General features: G+C 33.1%; 2 protein-coding genes across 2 annotated transcripts; both read left to right on the forward strand.

The window, feature by feature from the left end:
- The first annotated feature begins 5,119 nt into the window (after positions 1-5,119).
- Positions 5,120-15,457, forward strand: LOC134714226 (cyclin-O-like). The gene is made up of 5 exons (XM_063575467.1): positions 5,120-5,447; positions 9,327-9,617; positions 10,272-10,457; positions 10,938-11,140; positions 15,037-15,457. The coding sequence occupies exons 1-5, from the start codon at positions 5,184-5,186 to the stop codon at positions 15,317-15,319; spliced, it is 1,227 nt and encodes a 408-aa protein (XP_063431537.1). The 5' UTR covers positions 5,120-5,183; the 3' UTR covers positions 15,320-15,457.
- A 3,276-nt stretch (positions 15,458-18,733) lies between these two features.
- On the forward strand, positions 18,734-19,631 carry LOC134716837 (uncharacterized). Its single transcript, XM_063579849.1, has 3 exons — positions 18,734-18,830; positions 19,184-19,360; positions 19,507-19,631. Exons 1-3 carry the CDS (start codon positions 18,734-18,736, stop codon positions 19,629-19,631), a joined length of 399 nt encoding a protein of 132 aa, XP_063435919.1.
- The last annotated feature ends 110 nt before the right edge of the window (positions 19,632-19,741 follow it).

Genomic DNA, 19,741 nt, shown 5'->3' on the forward strand with positions numbered 1-19,741 from the left:
ATGTAAGTGTATGCTTTGTCACCTTTTGCTGTAGCACAGACCCATATTGAATCGGGGAGGTAAAGATTAAATAATCATGCATCTACGTATACCCTAAGTCCAGAACCCGTCGCTGGTCAATAGACTCAATACATACCCGTAGTCAGGTGGGGTCGGGCCTTAAAACAAATAGCACTGTTAAAGTCAACGTTCTGTTCGAATTGTGACTGTTAAAGTCGAGTCTGTGAGTCCAAATACCCCCCACCCCACCCCTGGAAATTCCTGGCTACAGGCCTGTAATGCATATATATATTGTTTCTGGTCGTTTTAACTGCAGAATTTTATATTGACGGTAGATCTTTGGAAGTCCATCGTGCAATTGATGCACAGTTTTTTTCTAAACAATGTCTGATTTAGTGCTCGACATAATGTATAAACCACGTTTAGTTCTATAACCTTCACGTCGTCATCTTACTAGCCTATAGTAAGGCGGTATTGGCAAGTAAAAAAATAATTATACACTTGCAGCAACCTTAAAGAAAGAAATAATAACTCTGATCTAGTCTTCATTATGCCCATCTCAAAGTAGCCTAGAGTATTCGAATATAACGGTAAATTTCATGCTGATCAAAATTTGCTCTGATGGGCAAAAGAAGAAAATCAGAACTGGTTGATAGTACCAGAGACATGTATACATGTATTTATATGTCTCTGATAGTACCCATGCTTTAAATTAGGGTTAAAAAAAAACACTGTAAGATCAAGATATTTTTTTTTTTTCGCTCATGTTAATTTCAGCAGAATTTAGATAATAGCCCTTTTCACAATGTAAGTATTATTCTATCTCTGCAGCAATGATACAGACATACTTTGATCAATATGTAGCGTAATTTTCACGGTCACATCCAACCAGTTATAATTAAACCACAAAGCCCATCCAATGTCAAGATCCATTCATCAGTTTCTTCAGTACTTATAGTTATCTACATATGTTTTCTTTGTAATTCTCTTATTATTGTAATAAAACAAGAATAAACATGTTTTTCATTTGAATTTTACCAGTTATGACATCAACTTCAAAATAAATATGTACCATGATCGTTTTAACATGCAAAGCAGCGTGAATACATTGGATTGTTTATCACATTTGATTAGTTTTTGAAATAAAATATCTCTTTTCTCATCCGCCTTCATGTTTTATTTTATTTAGCAATCAGTTTGCAAAGTCTTTAAATTAATATTCACGAAGACCTTTGACGAGGTCAATACCTCCTTTGGCTTTATATATTTTATCTTATGAGAATCGGTGATTTATAGACTATTCAACTACAGTATCTTTATTCATTGGCAGTTCCGTCATAGACTTTTATCATTTGAAAGCAGGTTTACCGGGTAGAGAAAAGTTTATCAAATCGTGACCTTTCGTTAATTTCTGTTCTAATGTTGGAAAATGGTATGGAAGACAGTTATGCAGCAGTTCATATGCCATTTGACAGTTTAGCTTTTACTCAATCCTTTGTTTTGTCTTTCGATTTTGAAGACTGTTCAGACTTTCTTTTCTTAAATTCACATTCAATAATTGGCATCAGTTTGCATTGTCGACTATTAGGCAGGAACCATTTGATTTTCGGGGGGGGGGGCTATGGGTTTTGTTTTACATGAGTTCATATCATAATTGCTTGGAGATCTCTATCAACTGCTGTTAATATTTCTAAATTATTCTCAATTTTATTGAAATTAAAACTAAGTAATACCTTTAAAACTCTTCTTTTAAATTTATTTCTGGATGCTTTTGAAGGCAAAATTTTACCCACAAAATCAACATAAAAAATTGTAAAAAAACACTTGTTATATGAAGATTCTTCAATATTCATATTCCACAAGGTTTCATCAACTGTTCTTGTTTACCCTTTCCAAGCGGAACAAATAAAGAAGCTCCTCGATTACAAAAAAAGAAGGTGTCTTTTTCCAATTCAATGGACTCACAAGCATACGTAGCACATTATCGTTCTTTTGTTTTTAAAAAAGGTAAAATCACAAAAATACTGAACTCCGAGGAAAATTCAAAACGGAAAGTCCATAATCAATTGGCATATTCAAAAGCTCAAACACATCAAACGAATGGACAACAACTGATAGGCATTGCAACAAAACAATCTGATACAATTAAACTACAGTACTATCAGTTTGAAAATACACATAATCTTTCACCCTCTACAAATATTTACAAACGAATGGGTGTTACATCAAACAAAGCACTATAACATCATTGCAGTGGTTACAGTTGTATTTAAGAGTTTTATCACTCTTAAGAGCCTCTTGTTCAATAAGCTGTCAGAAGACCTATGCTTGAACTGTGTGCATCAATATAAATTTGATATTAAAATTGAGAAAGGAATTGGGACAACAACCCGACCATAGAGCAAACAATAGCTGAGGGCCACAAATGGGTCTTCAATGTAGCGAGAAACTTCCGCACCTAGAGGCGTCCTTTAGCTTGCCCCTTAAAAAATATGTATACTAGTATGTACGCTAAAAGTGATAATGGACGTCATACCAAGGATTTGTATAGTTTCCTATACAAATGCTTGGTCATACGAAACTCCGAATTATACACAAGAAACTAAATTAAAAATGATACAAGACTAACAAAGGTAATATTCTTTACAAAGCACAAAAAATGTCAGTGTTCACCTCAAAAGCTTACAAAACCTTTAAACAGACTTATTAAGAAGGGATATAGTTACGATACTGTATCAGGTCATTAAAAATAGCGTATTTTGGCTTTAATATTGATTCAGTTATAGGGTCTTTGCAACGGAAGTAAACACATTTATCTTTTTAAAAACAGTTTTTAACATGCCATGGGTTATGTTCTTCCGTCACATATTTTATGATAGTATGATACTAAACCCCTAACGTGAGTGAGTATGCCTGATATTCATATATATGATGGAAGACATAATCTTTCAATCAGTTTAATACAGGTCTGAAGCTGGCATGGAAGTTAACTGCTAGTAGTCTGTTGTTATTTATATATTATTGTCATTTTATTTATTTTCTTTTGTTAAATCTTCTGACATTGGACTCGAACTTCTTTTGAACTGAATTTTAATGTGCCTATTGTTATGCGCTTGCTTTTCTACATTGGCTAGAGGTATAGGGGAGGGTTGAGATCTCATAAACATGTTTAACCCCGCCGCAATTTTGTGCCTGTCATAAGGCAGGTGCCTCTTGCATTTGTTAGTCTTGTAGGATTTTTTATTTTAGTTTCTTGTGTTAAATTCGAAGTTTAGTATGACGTCCATTGTCACTGTACTAGTATACATATTTTTAAGGGGCAAGCTGAAGGACGCCTACGGGTGCGGGAGTTTCTCGCTTCATTGAAGTTCCATTGGTGGCCTTCGGCTGTTGTCTGCTCTATGGTCGGATTGTTGTCGCTTTGACACATTCGCCATTTCCTTTCTTAATTTTATTTATACACGTTTTCGAGCGTTCAAGATCCCCATCCTCCAAGTAAAATATTATGTTGTGAGGATTGTAACAGCAAAATATAAACCACTGTGAAAATTAGTTATATACAAAAATATTTCGTTCCTTGAAATCTATAACGACATTACAGAAAAGGCATAGAGAACAATTTCGAAATTCGGGACAAGTATGTTGACTTTGTCGTCAAAGTATATATATAAAAAAAAAAGCATCATCAGTTATGATAGCATACCCCCAAGCCCCATCGTCTGATGGTGGTGCACAAATGACCAAAATGCAAAGTTTGTTTTAAAAGATAAAGAATATTCGGACGAAAAGATGACTGAGAAAAAAAAATCAACACACAAAGATCGACAAAACGCTTCAATTGGTATTCACTGCTTCGCTGTCATTCAAACGATATTTATACGTTAGGAAAAAAAAGATTTGTCTGAATACTCGGAATCCAAAATGTCACGTTACAAATCCAATTCATTATGTCGGTCTATATAAGGCAGAGCATCGTCATTTAAATCAAGATGATGGGGTAACATCGCAAGTGAGACATATTTGCTCCAGAGACTAAATGTTGTAGAAGTTAGAAACTAAAGGAAAAAGTATAGTTATTGTTATTGTCTTGTATATACAAGTGCATTATTTGCCGTTGGGCTTTAAGTCGGGAAAAAATTAACCTAACAACTCATTATTTACTTTATGGGAATAAAACCAGCAATGCATAGTCCCATTGCTATCTATGCTAAATACTGCAATTTCAATCATTCCACAGCTAGTTTAATTGTCATATTAAGTTTAAAAAAAGCGACAGTCATTTCATGTCAGACAAAGTCTTATCCTTTCTAGCTGAAAATTCCCATAAATCTCAAAATGCATTTACGAAATGGTTTCCGAAAGTTTGGTAGTACAATTACAGGTATTTCTGATCACTCATGAGCAACACAGGAAATATCCCCTCATGTTTTGTTAAATATATATATTCATTTTGTATTCAAAAGAAATTTTCCACAAGGGTTGTACAGTCATCTCAAGTCCTAAGTTTTTATTTGATACCAAACATTTTAAATTACCGACAATATTTTATTTATTTACACATCTATGTGTAGGAACTTTTTGTTTAAAAATGTACTACTGTCTTTCATTATGTCTTTACTATGGTATCTATTTTATAACTGAAGTAAGCATTAAAAAATATACTTTTAAAAATTACCAAATTAATTATACGGACATGGATAGTTAACTGTACATTGCTAGAAAACTAAGAAATATTGATGCAAATGTTAAATGCGTTGTTTAGTACTACCATCAATGAATTGTATATTTGAAACCTTTCAAATGTACAATTCCTTGGTACCATAGATTTAATACGGATATTTTATCTATGTTTAGCACAAATAGGCAGGAAATACGAGATGAACAAAATTTTAATCTTCTATTCGATTTAGTACATGAGTACTGAACGCGACAAAATGTAGAAAAATGAAAATAAATTTCCGCAAAATAGCATTTGTAGCAAGGCAACAGATGAAAATAAACAAACGATTCGCAATTCTATCCGATTTCCCTTGTCACGAATATTAAATTGACGACCCCTTACAAAAGTTTAATTAATGAACCAATCATGGGATTACCCCTATTCTATTTGTGTACGCAATGAACTCGTCCACTACCTAATTGCCACCTGTGGAATCGTCCACTAAAATGTAAACAGTCAACACATGCCCGAAAACTTTGACGAGGCCAACGATTTGAACAAGACTCTAAATGACAAAAAAATAAATAAATTTGTCGAATTCAAACTGGAGGAGCCTGTTTACTGGTTATTGTGTGGTCTTCCTGACGATTTTCTTATGACGGACACTCTGTCCCCTTCGGTCGCTTCCATGCTGGGACAAGTTACTGAAGATGGTGACAGCATTATTACCAGTTTAAAGACGGAACTCCTTGACGTAGATGTCGATGTCGGTATTTATGTTGATCAGGTAACTATATGAGGATGAAATAAGAAATTAAATTTGTAAATATCAATTCACTACTATAGAAGAATTTTGTCAACAGTTTTAGTTCTAAGATCACCCTTTTTGCCATCTCGTCCGATGACAGGTGATAATGATATTATTTCTTCTGTTCTGAGAAGCAGCAATTTTGAAACTCCAAAATTGAAAAGATTATTAAATGTATATATATATTAATAAAATTATTTTGTCAGAAAAATAGTATTGGAATAAGAATATAATTGGCGATTCAGAACGTTAATTGTTTTATGATTTTTTGCCTGAACATTTTTCTGAATAAAATTCAGAAATTTATAAATTTTATGTAGTATGTATTTGCAATGTTCCAAAATAAAAATTGAGACCTATAAAACTTTCGATTTCATTTATTTATATGACATTTATGCGCATGCAGCGTAAAACAAACCCCAATAAATCAATATGTATGTGTATATTACTTATATTTTCATAATCAACAATTAAAAAATCGAAGACCTCCGCACGTGTTAGAGGTTAATATTATTCACAATTTTCTGATTCAAAGTCATAAATGAATCCCTTGTTGTCCGAGATGATATGCACGACTTGTCCTTTCCCGAAATTTTCTTTCACAGGCAATCAGTGTTCTAGGTTTTAAATTAAATCAAATGAAAACGTGTCAGATATTTTTCAAGAAAATTTGGCACGAGTTTATTTTGTGCCAATCAGTATATAGTTTATGGAGTTATAAAAACTAGTTTATAGACTGGCATTTCATTTAAAGTTCAATTAGTAAATACATTTTATGGAAACAGACATTTCTTTCAACTTTAATTCTTAGAACATTTTTCTCCAATCTTTTTTTTCTGCCATTTATTCCCTTTAATCTTTTTAATTTAGTATCACATGATTTTCTGTTCCTTATTTTTTTCCCTAATTTTCTGTTTTCGTATTTTTCTGTCTTGTGACTCTTTTTTGTCTATGTTTTTGCCTCTTTTTCTACCATCTTTTCTGCAATTTTTGCTTACAATTCTAAATAAGAGTCTAAAATCGCATACACACACTCCATAAGTTGTTATATAAAACAGATGTGGTATGACTGCCAATGAGACAACTCTCCTCAATAGACCAAAATGACACTGAAATTAAAAACAAGGTCACCGTACACCTTCAACAATCGAGCAAAACCCATACCGCATAGTCAGCAATTTAAGGCCCGGAAATGACAATGCTAACAAAGTTTACTTTTCTACATTGGCTAAATGTACAGGGGGAGGGTTGAGATCTCATAAACATGTTTAACCCCGCCGCATTTTTGCGCCTGTCTCAAGTCAGGAGCCTCTGGTCTTTGTTAGTCTTGTACTATTTTAATTTTAGTTTCTTGTGTACAATTTGGAAATTAGTATGGCGTTCATTATCACTGAACTAGTATTTATTTGTGATGGAGCCAGCTGAAGGACGCCTCCGGGCGCGGGAATTTCTCGTTACATTGAAGACCTGTTGGTGACCTTCTGCTGTTGTTTTTTCTATGGTCGTTGTTGTCTCTTTGATACATTCCCCATTTCCATTCTCAATTTTATTTTTATGTAACATAAACGAAAAACAACCACTGAATTACAGGCATCTGACTTTGGACAGGCACATACATGCAAAATGTGGCGGGGATTAAGATGTTAGTGGAATGACATGTTAACGGGCATACTTTCAAACCTATCTCTCATGACCAATTATAAAACTGTATAGAAAGTTTGGGAGAATAACCAACAAAGCAACATTATTATTAGACTAAGATAATAGCCAATTTGAGTGAAAAAAGTCCCTATTATAGACGTCGCAGACAGCCTCCCACCTTTTTTCACCTAAAGAAAAGATTTCAGACTAGAGGACCAATAATATATCACTGTCATTAGTAAACTACATATAGAAATTTTATTAAAAAAAACCTGTGGAAGACAGGTTCGAATATTTATGATACAACCTCAGGTTTTAATGTAACCACTCCTTTGGAAGAATTCAATGTACATATCGGCATCTAGAAAACAAGGATTTATGTGGTATACTATAAATCATTGATGGAAACAATCATGTGAAAAAATATACTTTTGTGATATCTGTGACATTTTAAACCAAAGGAGTAGGTCCGGTAAGGACCGATTTTGGCCTCAAATTTCAGTTTCATCTGACGAAAGATTTTGACCACTTTTTAAACACTTAAGTGTCTATTTCATTTGATTCAATTATTTTTTGTGAAAGATTTTAACTCATTAAGTCATAAAAAATGATCCTATTCAAGCTTAAATATGAAAAACCTACCAAATATGCGAAAAAATGTCACTTTTCAGATAGTTTTTGTCAAATATGAAAGTGGCCGCATCCGTGTTCATCCTCAATCTTTATATATGTTATGTATTATCATCAAATACAACTTCCATTTAAATATTTTGGATGAACACGAATGCGGCCACTTTCGTTTTACACGGAAACCGTCTTAAATTTAACTAAAATGCTTGAATTTTGATGATTTCAGTAATTTAGCATGACTTAATGGTGCTAGTTCTCAATATATGTGCATTGCATTGCCAAAAACAGCCAATATTTATGTAGCAGAACCATTCTACTATCCAATAAATAACTAAAAGTTTACATTTTCAGAATTTTGTAAAACTGCTATATTTTGGGGCCAAAAAGGGCTCTTACCGGACCTACTCCTTTGGCCATTAATTTCTTTGAGTTCTTTATAGACTTTTTAACAGAACCCGTATTGAGCCTGAATTATAACTTACACAGATCAACGTTCAAAACTAATGAACAATTTAAAACGACCGACTTCGTGCGATTTTGTTACACACTTGTATTATAGGTGAACATTTCCAGTATTAGACTCGAGTTTCACGGGCACTGGCTTATTTGAAAAAATCGTTAACAAGTTGGGTTACATTTCAACATTTACTTTATCAAAGTAAAAAGTGTTTGCCTATTCTCACTTATCAGTCTGTTTATCAGGCACCCATGAATTCAAATAAAGTTCCAACGTAGACAAAAGACAGATATTGTTACAAAAATAGGATTACTCAAAATTATTAATTGAATGCATGAAAGAAAGAAGTTTTGTCTAATATGTACTAGTATTTACTTCTCAAACAGCCAATTAATGCATTTCATCAGTACATCGGTACCATAAAGTTGGTTGTTGGTTTTTAAGATTTAAGATGTTTTTTGGCAAAATTTGTTAATGAAATTCTTCATCCATATTGGTTTGACGATTTTATCGAATAAATCCATCTTCCATTTAATCTTACGTCTTATAAGAGCTCAAACGTGGCTTTTTAAGCTTTTCTTGTAATACTCATTGAAATAAAATTAGGAATTGAAATGGTGAATGTGTCAAAAAGACAACAACCCGACCGGAGAACCGAAAACAGTTAGCCATCAATGGGTCTTCAACACAGCGAGAAAATTTTGCATCGGAGGCGGCTTCATCTGGCCCCTAAACACATTGTACTGAATCATTGAAAGCATTGAGTTCAACTAGTAGGTCTTGTGAATATTCTAGCACCAAGACTATCATCTGCGTACCGTATTCCTCCAACTTTCGAGTAAATGCCTATCGAGTTCTCTATAATACTTCAGCAATCATTTGCACTTTGATTCCATAAATATTGTTACTGTAGCTAAATACTTTAGATACTAGGTTTAAAATTATTAGTTAAAAAAATCATATATTATAAACTGATATTAATAAAGAATGCATATTTGAAATTTAATATCTGATTGCTCATATTTTTGTATTTTCAACTACCCTGGAAAACATATTACTAGAAGAAAATTTGAAAGTACGAACATCTCCCTTTATGCATTGCAAATATCATTGTATTTATCACATTTTAGGAATACAGTATCCCATACACACCCTCAGACACGGAAACACTGGACCCGTCACTAGCAGATTCTGGTTTTAACGATGCACTCAGTTTACAATGTTTAGAAAGCGTATTCGACTGGAAGGGACAGAAAGGAGATGACAAAACAATAGAGAGCCCAGCATCACCAACAGCTACATGTATGCACCACTGTTTAGATCACCAAGGGTTCGAGGATTATTTGGATGATATATATTACCATAGACTTAGTATAGAATATAAATATGTAGTGACGACTTGTCTGGAAAACCAACCGGAGGTAAAGCTAAGAATGTTTTCTTGTTCCAGGTACAAACACGTGGACAATTTTTAAATAACAGATATAATATGCAAAAGCTTTATTATGCATCAGTTTTCACAATGCTCTTTGAAATACAAAGTCATACATAAACAGCTGTTCATGTGCAATGTTCAATGTTCAATCTCAATATATAAGTGATCAATCAGGACAGAGCGTACTTACAAAAGAGGTTTTTCAAAGTACAAACGAATATATTTATGAGATATATAGGAGCATTTGAGTTAATCGCCAGTTGTTCACAGGGTTTAGTCTTTGAATTATATGTTGGTGTTTTGAGACCGTTTTTACCTTTTGCATTTTTGTACTCGTTTGTCAGTTGCCAATGGTATTTTCTATCTATAGGTTTTGTCTACCTTTGGTACCTTCTAACGTTTATAATCTCCTGTTTCGATTTGAATTTTGTTTAAGGGAACGGACTTAGTGACTGTTTTATGTATACTTGGGTAAAGTAATTGAGTCCTATTGATAAAGTTTCGTGCTGTACATCAAATACCCGACCCGATATAAATGTGTTGTCAGGAGTTGAATATTACTATTTTGATAGAGTAGATCTTTGTAATTCGTCAACTATACAATGGAACATTACGTCAGATCATAATATATATTTTGTAGGTTGATTCAGGTATGCGTGGCTTACTGGTCAGTTGGATGACCGGTGTCCATCACCAGATGAAGTTATGTCAGGACACACTATTCATTGCTGTAAACATCGTAGACAGAGTTCTAGACGTTATGCAGGCATCTCGAGATTATCTACAACTTCTCGGAATAACTACAATACTGATTGCTTCCAAACTTGTAAGTATTATAAGCAACAGAGTTTGAAACATGATTTGTGTTATAAAATACATATATTCAAAACGTTTGTCATCTTGTCCAACATACTAGTTCTGTTCTCAAATTAGTAGACAGTAGTCCGAGATTACTCTGACGTCAAACGGCTGTTTTGCCAGACAGGCTGGGCCCATGGGAATTGCATAAATGTATGAATAAATGAAAAATGAACAAATTGAAGCCCGATTTATATGGATCCAAGCCAGTTGACTCCAGAGGCAACGAAGCGGCTTGCATATCATGTCTTTTACTTCTATGTTTAGGTCCAAAACATGCATGCAATATTACCCACCTGATGATCATCAACAAAATATCAACCAATCGATCAATATTAAGGGTTCTTAAAATGAGAATTATAAAAAATTTACATGACGATTTAACGACTATTAAAGTCGCAGGTTCACTATGATCTATATGGTTGTATTTCGGATACCTTTTTTACAGGAGGAAGTAACGCCGCCCGAAATCAGCGAATTACTTGGTTGTTGTGACGGGGTGTACACAAGGGACATGGCGAAGCAATTAGAAAGGGTTATATTAGACGCTATCAGATTTGATCTGATGGTCCCGACTTCACAATTTTTCTTAGAATACTACGCAACGTCCTGCATTAATTCATTCCAAGGTTTCCAAGGAGACCAACTCAGGTGAGTTTTAAATCAGTCGAAATTAGAACGGTGAACAAGTATAAACTGAAACTTGTTTTAAGTGTTAGAATGTTAGGTACGAGAGAGAACATAATCAGAATGTCTCTCGTCAACATCAATTTCTTCTAAAATCAAAATTTAAACAATAAGATTGACATGACAACCCCTGACGAAGATCCTGACTTCCAACAGGCAACATAATATATATATGAAGGGATTAAGTGATGTTATATAAACTCCACCCGTACAATATTTCGATCGTTGGACTTGCACGACATTAAAGGATTTTTTTGTCACTAAAAGCATGTTCAAAGCACTTGTTTTGCTGGTATGTAATCGTGTCGTTTCATCCTATAAAAAGTAGTCAGTATTAGTAATTGATGCCAGCTTACAGGTGCAAACTCTATAAATTTATTTAAGTATTTCACGTTCGTTTTGATGTGGTTTTGTCATCTTTTTGTTTAATTCGTTATAAAAATCTCTGATAGTTCATTGCACTCTGATTTGTAGAAGTGGTGGCTGTTATTTTAATCTGGACGTCAAACATATTTTATTAATTTCAAATAACGCCCAATAGAAGCATACTTCTTATAATGTTTTATCATTTCTGCTGTTTAAAATGAAATTAAAACAAAATAACTTTGTTTGTTATGTCTGTGCATATTGTGGTATTAGTATATAACGATTTATAATGGTAAGCTGCAGATGAGTTCATGTTTTGTAAATTTAAACATCATTCGATAAACATTATAACGTTAGCTTTTTGTCGAATGTATAAATCTTAAAGTAACAAATAGATCAAATCATGAAGCATGTAGATCAAATCAGGTGAACAGATTTAGCTATCCTCAAAAAGCCAAAAAATATCACGGGGAACTAAAAGCGGAGTAAAAATTACGATTCTGAAGCTAGCAAATAACGCAAGCATATAAACACCTAAAATTGCCACATATAGCTTCAGGCATTACACTGCTTTACAAAATAAACACAGCATGCGGAAATTGAAAAGTATATCGAAGTATTTTAGTTCACGGTTTGGTTTTGTCCTTTTATTAGTGGAAGAAGACGTCAAGTCTTCTGAAGACTTAAGGGGCCGACCCTTGGCATTGAGTCTCTGTATGCCGCATTCATTTCGTATATTACAATTTCAAAACAACTTAGATTCCTGACACCGATTTTTACACATGATTAGGCATCTGAATCATTTAATTTGTAAATTATGATTGTAAAACAATATGACCCTTTTATTTATGTAATTTATTAGATTTCATCTCATCCACATGAACGTTATTTGTTTACTTGTAACAGGATGTTTTAACTGTAGATATTTGTATTACGCATGCGTGAATTTGGTATCGGGACAACTCGCCCTGTTTACAAGTTCGCCCTTGAAGTTACGAATTTGCAATCCTGCAGACAAGAAGATTTTGTTTTTATATAAATAAAAAGGATATATAAAGTGTTGTCTTCATTCATGGTTTTCCTTTGTCATGTGAATTAGATGCCCTTCGTAATACATACATGTGAACCTCCCGGCGGGAGAACAAAACTCCCGTTTTCAGGGGTCTCCTCCCGTCCTCCCGTTTAGGAGGAAAAAACTCCCGTGTATGAAAATTTTCAGACGCCAAATTTAATCATTTCTTACTACTGTACGGGTGTAATTGACACCTGTGTTAAATTTTACCTGGACATCAAAGAAGATGTATAATTATATGGCTTCACTTGACAGCTTGGGTGTCAAACATACTGGTAATCAACGATGTTTACCTCCGGCTAACTGCCGTTGTGTTATCAAAACGATGTGTATTTGGAATATTGAAATACTTTTTTGTTACTTCCCTTTGTTTTAGCCTGTTTTCAGTTATTTTGCTTTTAAAAATGTAAATTGTTAAAAGACTATAAATGATTAATATATTAATCAAATAATCATAAAATGATGTTAATTAAATGAATTTAAATGATTTTGGACAAATAAAAAAGTTAAAATTTATAAATTATTTTAGCAATCTAGACCTCCTTTCAAGGATTACATTGAAGTTTATATGATAAATTTGTTTCTTATTTATTAGAAATGATATGTACCATCATACAATATGTGCAACTAGACTAATAAAAGGGGTAGTAGGTAGATTAATTCTAGTAAAATGTTGAAATTTAGATTTGTAAATGTTAGTGTATATTAGATTTTATTGTGTAAGCTAAGAAATAGCAAGACATTTTACACGGTTTTCAAGTCTTTTTAAGCTTTCTACTAATATGACTTTCATAATGCTTAAAATCCATGCAGTACTAGTGATAGTGTATGTTATTTTTTTAATTAATTTACGATGTTGCAAATATACATGTGGAGCTTATTTCTTTCTTATTTGTCTAAACATTTACAAATGATAAGGAGATGGAGACATGAACAAAAATATATACAGATAAGATATATAAATATAATGATTCATTTGCAAGCAGTGAACAATCATTTGTCAAAAACAAAACAAAACAAGAAACAGATTCTTCTTATTATTGTATTTTATTCAAATAGAGAGGCAATAAGGGAACTATAAACATTACAATTTGATGGAGATTTGAAGAAAAAACACAATTTCTACATCATTTGGTTACATTTACGACAAAATTGATGTCGATAAAAAAAACATGATGTTTTGACCATTCAGAACTTAATAGATGCATAGTTCTTGGGGAAAAGTTTCATCAAATAATATGAATATAAATGACTTTTTTGTGCTCATTTTTAACAGTGGGTTGTGATGATCTTCCAGTTAGGTTACCCTCATTTGGAGTGTTGTTCCCAACCTGTTAAAGGTCCATCTTTGTGCATTATTCAAAATTGGAAATTTCAACAAGCATCTAATATTCTTAATCTGGAAAATAAACCCTGGTCTGCTAGCTTCATGTATATTTTTTCTACCGATTTAATATATAACTAGAATCATGCAAACAAACTTAAGGAAAAGGCATGTAAGTTCATCATACAAATATGACACTTTTTCTAGACAATCCAGATCTTGCAAAATACGTCGCTAAAAATTGTAACCTTTAAAATTGTTGTTGTGCAGTAAAAACCCATATGGGAACTTTCAAAAGTTGGCAGGTATGTAACAAGTCTTACTATTTTTATGCTCCATTTATGGGCAATATGTTTTCTAGTCTGTCCGTCCGTCCTGCTTCTGGTTATAAAGTTTATGGTCGAGGTAGTTTTTGATGAAGTTGAAATCCAATCAACTTGAAACTTAGTACACATGTGTTCCTCTTGATATGATCTTCTTAATTTTACTGCCAAATTAAAGATTTTACCTAATTTTCATAGTAAACTGAACATAGAAAGAGATTGTACGGATGGGAAATCCATGTACTTATGACCTTTTCTTGTTTGAAGAAAAAAATACATTTTAACAATAATGGAACAAAGCAGCCTGGGTAAGTGGGGCTGCTTTTATGGTAATTCAAGTTACTTTTTATTCACCTTCTTCCACTTCAGAGCTATCAGCTCTTTGATTATATTCTGAGATGATCTAAGTGGTTTTTTTTATTTATTGAATGACAAAATATAAAAATCGAGTTCCTGTTTGTTCCGAATGAACAACTTGAAAAAAGACAGTTCTTTCGTAATTTCAAAGGCATGCAGAGGCATTCCTGTTGTCTCGAAGCCGATTTGGTTTTGAAATCTGACAATACTAGTTAAATAGTCAATACTATAGTGACTCAGAAGATTTATACGAAGTGAGCAATACAATGTCTTTGAAACCAATGTTTTAACGCATACCGTTTACTAAATCTTAGAACTGTCAGTTTGTCATGCACTGAAATGGAACATTTCTCTCTACTAAGTTTTGAAAAATTTAAAATAAAATACATGTTTCAAAGATTTGAATCAATATTTTCAGACAATCACGTGCTCTTGCTCGCTGTGTTCTAGAGCTCTCCCTTCAAGATTATGACCTTTCACAAAGACGTCCATCAATGCTGTCATTGTGTGTATGGAAAATAGCCGTGGAGGAGACCAAAAGTGACGACGGCGACTACTTACCTCCTGGATTATTTCACAGCTGTGAAGATTTCGAATTTATCTACAAAGAAGTTAAAACATTTTCAGAAAATTTACTCCATAATTTACCTGATGTTTCCAGAGTTTGCGAACATTACTATCGGCTATATGGTATCGAGTAAAGAGAAAAAGTATCAAATGTTTCAATTAAAACAGTCTTTCATGAATAGTGCTGAACAATGTGATTTTGTAACATTCCAAAGTAAGGACAGAAGCTCTATTGCTAAACAAACTTTACAATTAAAATCATTACAAATGTTTGTTGAAATTATTATGTTACTCATTATTTGAATTACATCCAATGAGTTTTAAGTCGAAACACCATGTTTTTATGGACACTACTAGATGAAAAACAATTATTTTTTAAGGTGTTGCCAAGCAGAATTTCACTTTAAATTAAACATTGAAGTATGGTAATATTCAAGCAAGAAGTTCTGATCCACATAGTCCTATGATGCACTAGATTGTTTGATTGATGTTTGATTAACGTCTAGTGACAAACATTTCCTGCGTGTACAGGACGAGAACAGTATGTAGATTATGTACTCTTTAGAAGAACCGCCCATGATGAAAGTCTTAGACAGGTATCATTTGACTTTGACCTCATTTTCATAGTTCAGAGGTCAAAGTTAAGTTTTTGAGTTTTAGTCTTTTTTTTTCAAATATTATGCAATAAGTCAACTATATTTAGTGTATGGAAATATTTTATGAATTAAATGTGAGTCGTGCTGGTTTTATTTGACCTTGACCTCATTTTCAGGGTTCATTGTTGAGTATTTTAAGTTTTAGTGTTTTGGTCTGTTTTTCTGAAATTATAGGCAATATGTCAACTATATTTGTTGTACTGAAGAATTTTCAGCTGTTCATGTCTGCCTGGCATGGTTCATCTGACCTTGACCTCATTTTCATGGTTCATTGTTCAATGTTTAGTTTTCTTGGTTAATGTAAATAACTTTAGGTGACAGTTGTAATAAAGCTTTATGTCTAGGACTATCAACACAATATCAATGATTAGTAAAGAAGGCGAGACATTTCAGTGTGTGCACTCTTGTTTTTCGATTTTGTTTTTTTATTTTTTCTGATTCATCATTGTGCTTAGTCATGCTATTTTCGTTTTCCCAAAGCCAGTAGAAAAATAAATGGAAACAGGTAAGGCATATGTGTAGTTTATATAAACCCCCTGTAAACTTTTTCACTCTCGTTTCATACATTTATAAGACAATTATTACATAATATAATATTTACGGTTTAGCTTAAAAAGGGCAAAGGAAGCTTTTTATCATTTCTTTGCGTCTGTTTAATTTTCAGTTATCTTCTCAACTGAAAATAGTAGGCCATTTGACCAAACTCGCAACCATCCTTGGAGTATCTATTTTAAAGGGTGCGATCGATGACCCAGCCAACCAACATAAACTTTGTATCTTAAAATGTTAAAGAGGTGGAAATGCAGTTTTGTCATATTATTTGTAAAACAGTTTTGAATAGAAAATTTTTGAAAGGGGACACATTTATAAAGTTGAGATCACTTCTAACCTCTCAATAGAACTCTCAAAAAAGTCTGTCATATAACTGTTCTAAACTCTTAGAACTGTCAGAATCAGTTCTAGGCAGAACTGACTAAATCAGTTCTGAATAGAACTGTCAGTATAAGTTCTAGTGTAGAATTGTCTAAAACTGTTAAAACCAGTTCTAGTCGTATAACTGTCAGCAGAACTGACCAAAATCAATTCTAACCGTAGAACTATCAGCAGAACTGTCTAAAACTGTTCTTGTCGTAGAACTAACCTAACCTGTCCGGATTGTAGAACAGATTAAAATGAGTTTTATAACATACATTAGACATTATATTCTTTTGACTTATTTGTATTAAAGACATAGAGTTCTTCAAACTGTTCTATGGATAGAACTGACTAAATCAATTATAACCGAAGAACTGACCAAATCAGTTTTAATCGTAGAACTGTTCTAGTCATAGAACTGTTCTAGCTGTAGAATTGTTCTAGTCGTAGAACTGTTCTAGGTTAGAAGTGTTAGGATCAATTCTAGGTCAGAACTGTTCAAGCTAGAACTGACTAAAAGGTGTCAAGATGACAGTTCCATAGATACTGTTCTAGAACAGTTCTCCTGTCAGATTCAGACAGATTTGATGAGAGTTAAGAAGTGATCTCCGCTGTATCAATTGTTTATTTATACATAACTGCCAGATCATTTCTCTTAAATTTCAAAAAACAATGATTTTCTTGTTTGCCTTTTATGTTGAAAACTAAACAAGATTTAGCGACTCTATATTTAAAAATCTACAAATAAGACGAATTATTGAAATCGTCAGTCGACTTCTTATTGAAGTTGTTGCACTTGAATATTTAGTTTTACCAATTTTTTTATTTTTTTCTAATTACAAACTTGAAAACTACAAGAGCTAGATAGACATTTTAAATGCATAAATGATCATCAAGACAAGATCTACAAATAGAATCATATTCAAAACAGTGTGGTCTTGGCCATTGATTGACGACCTAAATTATCCCATTGACTGGGACATATTAGGTGAACGTTGGTCTGTAACGACCATTGCTCACTTCTTACTTATTATAGAATTTAAACTGTGGGGTCACCAAAGGTTCTTAACGCCTTTAATAATAAAATAATTCGAAAAATTATTCAGGAATTACCTTTATGTTTTGATTTATATTATTAATATAAATCAACACATCGTATTATTCCGGATTCGTTTTTCGAATTGCTTTATTTAGGTGTTGAGAACATTTGGTGACCCCACAGATTCAGTGTCTTTAACAAGTACGTAGTGAGCAGTGATAGTTACCGACAAACGTTCACCTAATCTGTCCCAGTCAATGGGATAATTAAGGTCGTCAATCATTGGCCAGGACCACACTGTTTTGAATATGATTCTAAGTCAAACTTTTGCCGAAATCGGTGATATGAAATCTTTAAAAGAATATCCTTAAGGGGAAATCTTACGAAGACAGAAAATTTGAAGTGAATAAATGATTAGTAAACAAGATCAACAAAAAAAAGAGAATGTTTACCTAGAGGTTAATATGTCGGCACCTCTTCACCCTTTGAAAAAAAAATCACAAAAATACTGAACTGCGAAGAAAATTGAAACCGAAAAGTACCTTAACAAATGGCAAAATCAAAAAGCTCAAAGACATCAAACGAATAGATAACAACTGCCATATTCCTGACTTGGTACAGGCATTTTCGTAAATAGAAAATTGAAGATTAAACCTGGTTTTAAAGCTAGATCAATCTCTCACTTGTATGTTACTCTTCATCTGGTCTATCTTCTACATGTGTTTTCTACAGATAAGGTATGGTATGTTAATATTTTTCCAGGAAGCATGAAAAAAATGAAAACACCCATTGTATTTTGAAACTATTCACTTAAACATATTATTTTAATAATTTAGTTGCCTTTTGAAATTCTAAACTATCAAATTTCATGACACACGCAAAAACGAAATTATTTGTACAATAACGCGCATACAATTTTTTCCCCCACCTAACGCTGCATGGGCTTCAAACGACTTGGAATGTTGACGTCTCTCATACTTGTCTTTGTTGTTACTGGATATGGGATTGCTGAAAGTTCATGTCACACAACATACGGTAAGTACATCGTGAAAGACTTATCAGTGGGTTTTAATTCTTGAGGAAGCACAACCACAATATATTCTTTTACAATATGATAAACGTGATGACTTTAATTCAGACGTTAACATGTTCCTCATAGTATTCAGGAATCGGCCATTGTCGAACTTTACTGCTAATTGTCAGAATTATCCAAAATATTTTAAATTCTATGTAGCAATTTTGACATCAATTATGAGCGGTATTATTCGGAGTAAGGTTTTAAATGTCGGGTTTTATATTCCAAAAAAAAGGTATGGAAATTGAAGACCATTGATGTGATCCTAAAATAATTATCTTTACTAATTCCGACCATTTATTCATTATTTTAGGCTTATATAAAGTCAGTTTAATTGGTCGAAGTGTCGGTGATAAAATCCCTAAAGTTATAGCATTTTATACTTACAAATCTAAAGACGTGAATCCAGGAGCTGGTCGTAGACTGGTATTTGATGTGACCAAGACAAACCAAGGAAACGGATACAATAGACATACTGGAGTATTTACATGTCCAAAGACAGGAATCTACGTATTTATATGGGTCATTCGAATGTTTCATTCCGAGCATTCCACCGAGTTGATGATAAACAATACGATTTACGGGTCCACAGTCTTCGTGCCAATGACGGAGACGATGGATGAGTCAGTGGCACAGTTGTTGCTCATGTGTCAAAAGGAGATACAGTTTATGTTCGAAATCAGTCAATATACGGCGGGAATGGTAACATATATAGTAACAAACTCGGTAAAACATCATTTTCGGGATGGCTTCTACAGTAGAAAACAATAAATGCAATATGATATATGCTTTTGATGTTAACTGTCTATCGTTTGATTTTTTTGTTTGTTGTGTTGGGTTTTTGCTGATCTGACTACTCATGTTTGGTACC

Source organism: Mytilus trossulus, chromosome 4 (assembly GCF_036588685.1).
Source record: "Mytilus trossulus isolate FHL-02 chromosome 4, PNRI_Mtr1.1.1.hap1, whole genome shotgun sequence".
NCBI lineage: Eukaryota > Metazoa > Mollusca > Bivalvia > Mytilida > Mytilidae > Mytilus > Mytilus trossulus.

Coding starts and splice junctions, on each gene's coding strand:
- LOC134716837 (XM_063579849.1), top strand. CDS start 18,734: ATGGGCTTCAAACGACTTGGAATGTTGACGTCTCTCATACTTGTCTTT. Junction 18,831..19,183: donor TTCATGTCACACAACATACG/GTAAGTACATCG, acceptor TCATTATTTTAG/GCTTATATAAAGTCAGTTTA. Junction 19,361..19,506: donor ACATACTGGAGTATTTACAT/GTCCAAAGACAG, acceptor TCAGTGGCACAG/TTGTTGCTCATGTGTCAAAA.
- LOC134714226 (XM_063575467.1), top strand. CDS start 5,184: ATGCCCGAAAACTTTGACGAGGCCAACGATTTGAACAAGACTCTAAAT. Junction 5,448..9,326: donor TCGGTATTTATGTTGATCAG/GTAACTATATGA, acceptor ATCACATTTTAG/GAATACAGTATCCCATACAC. Junction 11,141..15,036: donor TTCCAAGGAGACCAACTCAG/GTGAGTTTTAAA, acceptor CAATATTTTCAG/ACAATCACGTGCTCTTGCTC.